Consider the following 11588-nt stretch of genomic DNA (forward strand, 5'->3'; position numbering starts at 1 on the left):
TTAAATTTGAAATTTTAAAGATATAATTAAAAATATAAATAAACAAAAAAATAAATATGAGATAAAAGTAAAAAAAAGAAAATGTTCTTATTCGTACTATTGAGAAATATAAACATCGGACTTGAAGTCGAGGCTAAATCTTTGGCGTTAGGAATCATGAGGGTTACCATAGAGGAAAAGAGGCATCCATGATCGGAGAGCGAGCACTGGCTGGCTTTCACCGTAATTACATGCTTGTGTATCTCACCCGCCGACTATGCATTTACATTTATATATCCATGTATGGTTGTTACATGTATTTGTGTAAATGTATATATACGTGTATGTAAGAAGAGAACGCCGAATTGGTTGTTCCCCATCTCTTCGGCATCGTTTGCTACTTTGTCTGCATCGACTGATGCAATCGGTGCAGGCCTTGCGCTATAAATTACAACAGCCTTAGGGGAGGAAGATACGACGAAGACGAAGGGACCAAAAAGAAAAAGAAAGATGAGGTAGATCACGAGGAGGATGAAGATGAAGAAGAAGAAGAAGAAGAAGAAGAAGAAGAAGAAGAAGAAGATGATGAAGATGATGAAGAAGAAGAAGATCTGGAAGATGATGGTAGTATGTTCTTGTTGTGTTTGTTGTCTTCAACGAGATCTTCTCTTATACACACACACACACACGTGCGCGCACCACATACATATATACAACTAAAACGAGATAAAGAAAAGGAAGAAGATTCCAGTAAGGAAGATAAAAAGAGATAAAGAGACTGCAAAAGAAAGAAGGAACGTTCCAAACTGCTTCGTTCCTCTTTGCGACGATCGAGACTGATGGCTCGTGGAATTCGTGGCCTTGCACTACATTCTGAACTTCTACGACGATACTAACCCTGTGATCAAAATATTATGGACTATAAAAACATTTCTAAATAGTAATCCTGAACATAGATATTTTTTACTTTCTCAATTATTTAATTTTATTTTTCCTTTGACTATTACCATAATATAGTCTTCAGAATCCAAAAAAAGAACAGATTTGCTGAATATTTTCTTCAACGATAATAATTCGTAAGTATACATCAATCAGTTCGATTGAATTTTACATTAGTTTTATTATTTCAATAAATCCTTTTTGTTATCTGTACATTTTGAAAATAATACCATATTCAGTATTCGTATTGCTTCGAATTAATACACGTACACACACACACACACATATATATATATATGTATGGAGGAAGAAATACTGTCTATTTTCATATTCTATATATAATACATTGTTTGAAATAGAATTATATTCGTTATTCGTATGACATGTCGTTCGGATAATCTCGTTTTGTGTCCTTTTTAGTCATATTTTTGCATATTTTTTTTTAATTCTTTTATTTATTTTTTTAACGGACATTTTCAATCAAACTGTCTCGTCAATTATCGTTAAGATTTGTAACGATGTTTAATTCCAAGCTTTTTCAAATAATAAAATAAAATGTTTTGAAAAATGTCGAAAAATGGAGAGAGAGAGAGAGAGAAAGAGTGAATCGTTGGTAATAACCCGATACACTGATCCCAGCTTTAGATTTTGTTCGTATACGTTTGAAAATACACGAGTGTGCACTATGCACGTTCGCTTTAGCAAGATAACGTGATGTATTATAGCAGATACCTTTTTGATGTACTCACGTGTAGTATTTTTTCTCTCTTATTCTCTCTCTCTTTCTTTCTCTCTTTCCCTATCTATAGTACCTTTTCCTATCTTCAGTATCGTCAGATTTTTCGCAAAGATCGTTCTAGATTTGACGTTTGAAGTTGTGATAAAGATTCTAATCGGTCTGTCATTTTTAAAATGAAAACTGCCACGCCAATAAAGTTCTCCGATCTCGATGGCCTTCTCATCGATACTCTTGCATTCATTTATTTACTATTCAAATAGATATCGTTGCACTAATGTATGCAAATGTTCTCTCAATTAGATATCAAGAAACCAAGAAAGTTCGTGTCATTTTTAATCAATAGAGATAAGTTATAAACACGGCATGTAATTTCTTGGTTATCTAATATTATTCTTAGAATTGGTCTTTTTTCTTTATTTTATTATTATTATTATTTAATTTTCTTGTTGTTCTATATAATATGAATAAAAAAAGAAAGAAAGAAAGAAAGGAAGGTAAAAAGCACCGAGTTTCGCTTTCCCTGATGATTACCTACCACGCAATGAATTTTAACGTTTAAGTGCGGTTTTCCGGTTGTTTGAGAGAGTCGAAAAATAAAAATAACTGGATACGAGGGGGAAAAAAAAAGAAAAAAAAAGAAGAAAATAGAAACAGCACGTAATTAGAATTATTACGTTGCTTTTCCTAGGCGATCTTCCATATTTAATTAGGCGATCTTGATAATCCGAGATATCGAGTTGATCGTCAAAAGATTGCAACGATTTGATGATCGATAGACGGCGTTGGTCATTCCTTGTTTCTTCCTCATTTGATTTTCTTCCTAGTTGCCATAATTCTTCTTACTTACATTTAAAGTCTCCCAGGATATCCTGGATCGAGGTCATTCGTAAAACCATAATTATCAATATGTTGCAATCGCGTACGTACTTATATTATACCAAGGAGGGATACCAAACACACTTAGCAAGTATTTACTTACTATCGCTCTGGAATATTTCATTTTTTTTATAAAAAGAAAAAAAAAAGGAAAAAAAAGAGGAAAAATCATGTCGAATAAACCAATCCAAGACGGAAGGTGCAAGATTTTGTTGTAACGTCGAAGAAAATTATACCAACAAGGACAACTGGTTCTTGCATAAAAGACATACAATCATATATTTATCGAGATTAGAACCTTCTGAATTTTTCAACAACATGCGAACAGTCCAATCTGGTTTCTAATTCTTTTAAACGAATGAGAGAAAAAAAAATTGAAGAAAAAATATAAAAGAAGGGAACTTAATTATTATCGTTGGATTTTGTTCTGCGTAGATAGAATATTTGTAAAGCTTGTATGAAAAATAATTCATACGTATAATAATAACCAAAAATATAAAAATTCGATTAAATCGTAATGATTAAATGCAATATCAATCGTCGATGATGTCTAAACAGATACTATACATAAATACACATTTATGTGAATATCTAATGCAGCTCTGCAATAAGCCAAAGCTAATCAAAGCTGTGATTATGTCAATTGATCGACGATGAAATTTACTTGATTTAACATTTGTCTTTAATAGCAATCCTACTTGTTAAATGTATCCATCTATCTGTTCCGAACTATCTATTAATTGAAATAATAACGAATATATATATAACATAAATCATCATAAATAAATCTTTAGATAAGATAAAAAAAATTCGTTGTTCTTCTTTCGTTCGCTGGCATCGATACTCTTGGCTTCGTACCTAGTGATTTTTGATAGAAATAAATACACGTACATGCATGTTTTACACATACGTGCATACGTTCACTGTAAATGTGCATAAGTGCATCAACAGGAAAGAGTAATGTTCGGTGACCCTTTAAATACGGCAAAAGGTAACATAGCCAGAGCAACGTCATTGGCTCCAGTGCCAATGTTGGTTAATGTAAGTCAAATTTAAATATTTCTAAGTAACCAATTAAAAATAAATAATAAATCGAATCCTTTATGCCATTGGTAATATAGAAAACGATTTCCAATTAACCCTTTCTCGAAATAGTATTTTTCAAATAAACTTCAACTTACATTTACAGCACATGCTACAAATGATGCTGAATATTACTTTGGAATAAATCTTTAAAAATTTGTTAATATATAATTCAAATAGAAACGAAAATAATACAGGATGATTTTAAAAATAAATTTCTCTTCTTTCGAGGCATTATATAGACCATACTTTAACTTTGTAGGTAGTAAAATTACACATTTAGAAACTTAGTTATAATCTGAAAAGATCGTCTAAAATTATTTAAGATAGTCTAAACACGGAGTAGTTAATTTTGGAAATCGTCTACGAATTATCAGCCCAACTGGGAACTTTGGACTTGTTTTGTATTCATAGTAAAAAATATTCTTATGTATAATATTAATTCATAATTTGTTGGTTTGTTATTCTTACCTTTGCATTTTTCAGGATCCTCATCAGAATTATCCGTACAGTCGTCAGTTTTGTCGCAAACCCAAGTCGGAGGTATACATCTGCCGTTCGCACAGCGAAATTGTATTAATGGACAAGCCGGTTTACCTGTTGGCGAGAAATGACAAAAATATCAGAACCAGTCTCTCTATCTTTCTATCTCTCTCTTTCGTGGGAATATCTACTATAATATCTTCGTTGCTAGAGATTCTCTCCTCCAGTTTACGACGTTTATGTACCTTTAGTATACGATCGATGTATGTATATGTATATGGATACATAGATAGTTATATGTGCATTCTCTCTATTACTCATACACATTGATGATATGCCACTTAGTGTAACAAACTTGGTGTTTCAAAATATCCGAAATAAATTTGGCAATTATTTCTTTACTGATTCTCGCTATGCAATGTTATTAAAGTGATCAACAACATAATATATACATAAAAATATAAATACTGGCTGGACTAAAAGTTTCTGTAATCAATTATTATTAAAAATTAATAATCTCTATACTATTTCTTTTTTTAAATCAACTAATGTAAGTAAGACATTTTGGTTCACACATTAAAATTAAATATTTAATATTCTTCTATTTATATTTGAAATATATGTCATGCACACATGTTCAGTGGGTTAATTTTTAAATTTACCATCTAGCTCTCTATTATAGGTAATTTTTATTTTGAGAAAAAAAAAAATTAAATAAAAACGCATCCATTTAAATGTCGAAGAGAAAATTGAAAATCAATAGATATTTATAAAATTTTATGTTCAATCTCTTGCATTCCAGCTATCCCTGTTTTGAAATTTTAAGTGCTACTTTCAACCCTGTAATACATCATTTTAAAGGTAATAAAAATCCGCGTCATAAATTCGTGTCTACATATATACACACACATATATACATATAATATTTAAAAAAAAAAAAATGTATTATTTTTTAATTAGATATGAAAAAGATGGAATTTAAACAGAATTAATTTATTCATACAACTCTAATACACGATTTAATAGTAATTCTAATCTATCTAATATATCTTCTATTACACATATCTTAACCGTTTTATTATCAATTCCGAATGTAGCGAATGAGCAGCGCGATCGCGACGATCCAGCATTTCTTGCAGATAAATGAACGAAGCGCTATCGCGCTGCATGACACAATCCAACACGGATTTTTAAAAACCCTTGGCACTAAAACGGTTAAGAGAGAAGAAACCTTAACTCGAGCATGAAAAACGATTATTGTTGAAATATTAAGAACACGTGATATAGCAAGGACGCCATTAGTATTTCAAGCAAAAAGAGAATTAATGAACGAGCCACACGATTAATGTCGTCTTTCGTATCCGTCGAAGTTTCATCGAAGATACACGATCTTGTCTCAAAGTAACTTGCTTTTTCCCTTCCCTATTTTTCACTCTTTCTCGATTCGCCAAAACTTCAAGAAGCTTTCGAGAACATAATCAAATTATTATCCAACACGAGGAAGCTTTATAACTTTATAACATCGTGTTCTATTAAAAATTTAATACTCCAAGATAGTCAGAGAACCTACTTTTTCAGTTATTATTTTTATATTTTTTTCATTATCAATATTTTCCTATAAGTATACATATATTATTATAGATTATTAAATGCATAGTAAGTTTCTTGAAGTTGTCTAGCAAAACAGAAAAACATGAGACATGATAAAAAACACAAAAAGTTAAAAAAGAATGTGTAGTTCGTCTTACTAGAAAGTAAAGTGCATACTTCGTATACTTTATATCGAATCTCAGTAAATCAATAGATATAATATATAGATACTATCTGTTAATATTTTATATATATAAAGAAATTCGTGATAGGGTGGACCCTAAAGTTTGTAGGTAAATTCTTTCAGAATCGATTACGTTAATTTCTTTTCTTTTTTTAATATCGAAAGAGAATAATTACATATTGTAAAATTACTTAAAAACTTTTAAATCCATTATCCCGTTGAGTTGATAATTAGCAGATAATTGATGGTGCGTAAAGAAAGACAAAGAAATATGTTAACTTCCGCATAATTAAAGTTTCGGTTCATCGAATTTAAATAAATTCTGGTTTCGTAGTTATTTCTGAGAAAATTCTAATATCTTCAAGTAATCGCATTATTGAATGTAATTCGAAGAAGAAACTTGAAATATCTATCAATGTCAACGACTAAAGTTTTCATTTTTTCTTTTCTTTTTTTTTTCGAGAATATTTTTGTGAAAATGTAAAATTTCCATGTTGAAGGTAAAACGGACGTGTATATATACTTTTTCATTTTATTATAGTTGTATAACGTCAAGCTTAATCCTTTGAAACCAACCCAATTTTTATTCACAACTACAACACAGAATTATATAATAAAAAAATATATATATATATATATATATATACATATAAGCGTGTGTGTAATTTTTATATCTAACATTCATGCTATATGAGAATGCCCAAATTTATTAAGTCATGCTATATGTGTGGAAACCGTGTTATAAAAATATTGTGTTATAAAAGAGCCGTTGCAATTTGTAGACCATCTTTTAAGAATATTGTGTTGCAAGAAAAGGTTGAGTATACTAGTGTAATTACACTTAAAACTAATTTTAAGCATAAATTATATTTAAAAAAAGAAAGAAAAATATTTTTAAAAACTCTAGATATTGAAATAAAAATCAAATTGATGTCATTATGTCGATAAAATAAATGAAAAGATAAAAAAAATACAATAACGAGTGAGTGATGATAAAAGTGATTTAAGTTTCGAATCATCTAAAAATTATTTTTCTTTTATTAAAGAACGGAAAGAAAGTAAGCGAGTTTATATACTTGGTTTGAAAAAATATTATTCATTTACAATATCGTAGAATTTAATAATAACGTGCTAATGTAATATGCAAATTTATTAATATTTCAAATAAATTACACGACTTTCTTGATCACCGTCACATGTCTAAATGTGTTACTTCGCAAGACATAGTATTATAAAGGGTTAAATATCAATTAACTTGTTTTGATCGTTAGTAATCGTCTAGCTATTGTTTTGTCTATACTATTTGTGTTTATATGTTTATTTTCTCCCTTGCCTTCACCCCTTTTCCTTCTTCTCCAATTGTCACTCTTCATTTAAATTGTTTATCATTAAAGAGAGAGAAAGGCATAGAGAAACTATACGCAGTAAGTATAATCAATAAATTTAATTCGATAATCAAATAAAATGGTAAATAAATATAAAATCTCGTTGAAATACGATACATTTTAAAGAATGATTATTATGCATGTATGATTTGATTTCAAAAAATAATATATTCTCATGTAATATAATATTTGATAAACAATTAAAAAAAAATCGAAACGATTGAAACGCCGATCGAATGTTTGTATTGCGTTTTATCCTAATCGTTTCTCGAATTACTGAATCATGTTAGTAACGTAATTTATTTATTTCTAAATATGCGCAGAAATGTAAAATAATCTCTCGTTAAAAAGTATCCAGCTTTGATTCGACGAATACTTCCCGATATTACGATTAAACTTTGATCATAGTTCACGATAGATCGATTAATTGAAAAAAATCTTGCGTATGCACTTTCGAATCACGAGTAACGTCCTTCGTCTTATCTGACTTCCGTAACGCGGATTCAGCAAATCTTGCGAAAAATAGTTGACCTAAAAAAAATCTTATGGAAAAAGAAAACTTAGGCGAATAAAATTAAAAATGTTTTATAAACACGACTTATCGAAAATGTTGGAAAAGAGATAGTAATATTTTACGTATGATTTTAAAATGATCATTTACGAAAAGTATACTAACTGATAAATTTAGAATTCTTTGAATCGTCATAATACTAGAAATTTGTTTGTTTGTTTAATAACTGATTACAATCCATCGCAGATAATTTTAAATTCATTGGAAATGACGATAAAAAGGAATAAAAATGTGGTGCTTGACAAACGTCGAAAAGTTTGACGAATTTTGGATAAACACGGGGATTAACGCACGAAACGAATTTCTAATTTGTTTATCACGAGTTTTGTTTTATACGAGCTACTCTCGATATAATTAATTATCTCTTAAAACTCGATTATGCACGATTAAAAAAAATTAATAAAATAAATTCGTTGGTATTTGGATAAACAAGACAATTATAATGATCAATGTCTCTCTACATTTCAAAATAATATTTATTATTATATAAACATAAATAAAGCATGTGTGTAAAATTTAGAATAATAATGTATTCCATTAATATATTTAAATTAGATTACCAAAATGATAATATCAAACAACCGTATTATATATTTATTAAAATTTATCAAACCAATAAAAATAAGAGAAAAAAGGGATTTAATTTTGCTAACATGATATTTAACTCTATTAACGTAAAAAGTGTGTGAGAGAGAGAGAGAGAGAGAGAGANAGAGAGAGAGAGAGAGAGAGAGAGAGAGAGAGAGAGAGAGAGAGAGAGAGAGAGAGAGAGAGAGAGAGAAGGAAGAAAATCAAATAGGAAAAAACATTGACAAATAGTTCAAAGATTATTTTACGTGCGCAATATCCAAACAAGCATAGAAAATTTAAACTGATAACTGATTATTCTCAAGAATGATTCTTATACTATTTGCATTTACATTTGAAAAAAAATAATATTTGATAAGGAGCAATATTTTCAATAATAAAAACATGCATAAATCTATCATTACATACAATATATATAAATATGTATATATATATTGTATATGTATAATAAACTCATTTATATTTGTATAAAATGTTGAATAATTAAACGAGCAGTTATGAAAAACAGCTTAGTTCACATTTTCGTAAAAGGTCACGAACATTTCTCTTGACTAATACATACGTATATACATACATAAGTCTACATATATATATATAGAAAGATGTATATAGGTATATAGACTATAAGAACGAGTGATTGAGCCAATTCTTGTCTCTTCGACTTAACACCTGACGCGTTCTATGTCAAGAAGTACCGCAGAAAAGCGAGATGGTTACGCAAAGAAGCACCGTGCTCATTCGTAGGGTCATATATGCACATACCTACACACATTTATGTATAAGCATGTATATATATATATATACAAGTTAGACCGGGTAGTGTGACACGAAATCGACGATTGCGTGTCGTACACGTTCAAAGACAATCGCCTTTTAATCCGTCTAATGCGCACGCGCGTGTACGCACACGGAAAGGCACGCACGGTAAAGCAGCTACATCTTTCTCTTTCTTTTTCTCTTTTTCTCTCTCATAAATCTTTTCTTTCTCTTCTATATCATATTCGAATAAATTAAAAAAAAGAAAATATTGAAAAAACATATAAACTGAAATATGTTCCAAAACATTGACGTTCTCAAATTTCGTTCAATCAAATACGATTTTGTATTGGTTCACGCAAAGTAAAAAGAAAAAGAAGGGAAAGCTCTGATTGAACTATCTGGTGGTGAGATTTATGAAAAATATATATGCGAAGGGTTCGGGTAATAAGAAATGTTGAAACGAAATAAGATGAATAATAAAGAAATACTTACTGTCCGTAGAGAAAGCATTTGTCAGAGTGAGAGCAACGAATATCGTAAGCAGGTGTAGCGGCGGGAACAGGAAAAGCAGACGACAACCTCGCTCCATAACAGCCCTCTTTTGTCGGCGGCTTACTCGTGTCCTGTTGTCGGCTCTCTCTCTCAGCCAATACACCTTCGGCAAAGTCACCACCACTAGAACACCAGATCACCACCAGAGCACCACCACCACCACCACCACCACTACCACCACTACCACCACTACTATATAGACGGCGCGAAGAAAAGTCAGCAAGCAAGCGGTCGCGTTCCGGCCGTTTCTCTTTCTTCCTCTCTATCTTTCTTTCTTTTTTCTCTCTTTCTCTCTTTCTTCTCCTCCTCTTACTTCTTCGTTTCTCTTCGCGAGACGTCGTCTGCGGCACGCACGCTTACTTTTCCCACCCGGCAACCTCGCCGGGGAATCGATCAAGAGAAAGAGCAGCAGCAGCAGTAGCAGTAGCAGTAGCAACAATAACAACTATCACGACGAGCACGAGAAGAATGATAGTAGTAATAACGATGACAGGGAAAACCGCATTCGAATTTTGGGTTGTTCGTTCTTTCCAAAGACAAATAGTAAAAGGGAATGAAAGAGAATGAGAAAGAGGAGATTATTATTATTATTATTATTATAAGTTAATATTTGTAAATATATATTAGAAGGAATATAACATTTAATTTAGAGAAGAAAGGAATAAGAGAAATAATAAATTATAAATATGTTTATATCTGTCAAATTAACTAGGGGTACACTAGTTCGTCCTTTTCAAAGATACGAGTCACGCGGTAGGGAAAAAACAGTAGCGATAGTAATTTCCAATGATGATCCTCGCATGAACCCCTCTCTTTACTTCGTTTCAACGACTCTCTCTCACTCTCTCTCTTTCTTTCCTTCTTTCTCTTTCTTTCTCTGTCTAAACGCTCGAGTGATACGAACAACGTTCGTGCGATTACGGTGGAGAAAAAAATGTATACTCTGAGGTGGTCGTAAGACTGGCTCTAACAGTGGTCCGCCCCGTAAGTACGAGCTCCTGCTCCCGTGCCTCTCTTCGCGAAGGCGCGTCTTGTCTGTTTGCTGCTTTACTTCCCCTCCTTTCTCTCTGACACCCTCTCGCTCTCTCTCATTCTCTCTCCCTCCTTCTATCCTTTTTTCTCTCGTGCTTACTATTACCTTCTCTTTCTCATATTCGACGATTCATGCGCATAGTAGTGTGCATACACTATCTTTCTCTCCCTTTAGTTTCTGCCTTTATTTCTCTCTCTTACGAACGAGCTAAAATTCCTTCTCTTTTCATCCTTGGCATAGCCCGGCAAACGATGACGATGACGGCAAGAGCACCGATTCTGACGCATCAACATCGCGCCATCTGCGCGCGCAGTTCATTCTTCTCTATCTCCTTCTCTTTCTCTTTCTCTCTTTCTCCCTCCCACTATTTTCTCACTCTAGCGGTATTCTCGATATTTATTTTCTCTCTCGCTCTCTCCGCGATTCTCATTGACTTTCTTTATCTCACTTTCCACGCACCCTCTTCTTATTTTTTTTATCCCTCGTTGAAATCTCTATCACAAATCGAAATTTATAATTTATTGTCGATCGGTAATAATAATTTTTCTTTAAGAATTCATTATAAATTACATCTTGCAAAATATTGTATTATTAACATATCGACAATATGTTTGCTGAAAAATTCCAAACCCGGGTGGATCAACTCGAACCCACGAAATTTTCAATTAATTTTTTCTGCTTCGAAGTAACATTAAATATCCTCTGCGTTATAATGAACTCGACCGCTTTTTTTGTTAGTTTTATCGAAAAAAAAACATTTATTAGTTTCGAAGGAATGAAATCTTTATCTATTTTTATTATTTATAAAAATATCAACGTGAGACACC

The 11588-nt window shown here is 31.5% G+C and overlaps 1 protein-coding gene across 6 annotated transcripts in view; it reads right to left on the reverse strand.

Annotated features, from left to right (window-relative positions):
* The window catches only part of LOC106789587 (very low-density lipoprotein receptor-like), a 31015-nt gene extending 19591 nt beyond the window's left edge, over nucleotides 1-11424 (reverse strand). For 3 of the 6 annotated variants that reach the window (XR_001382005.1, XM_014753933.1, XM_014753929.1), the window contains exons 1-2: nucleotides 9669-10332; nucleotides 4088-4213 (exon numbers count right to left, since the gene is read on the reverse strand). Coding sequence is in view for 5 of the 6 variants with exons in the window: in XM_014753933.1 (XP_014609419.1) it covers nucleotides 4088-4213; nucleotides 9669-9765 (223 nt within the window). In the remaining variant the exon portion in view is untranslated. Of the gene's footprint in view, nucleotides 1-4087; nucleotides 4214-9668; nucleotides 10335-10670 lie in introns of those variants that run through there. The other 3 variants (XM_014753930.1, XM_014753931.1, XM_014753932.1) reach the window with 3 other exon arrangements.
* Nucleotides 11425-11588: the final 164 nt, after the last annotated feature.

The sequence above is a fragment of the Polistes canadensis genome, unplaced genomic scaffold (genome assembly GCF_001313835.1).
Source record: "Polistes canadensis isolate GaletaPanama2010 unplaced genomic scaffold, ASM131383v1 scaffold_192, whole genome shotgun sequence".
Lineage (NCBI taxonomy): Eukaryota > Metazoa > Arthropoda > Insecta > Hymenoptera > Vespidae > Polistes > Polistes canadensis.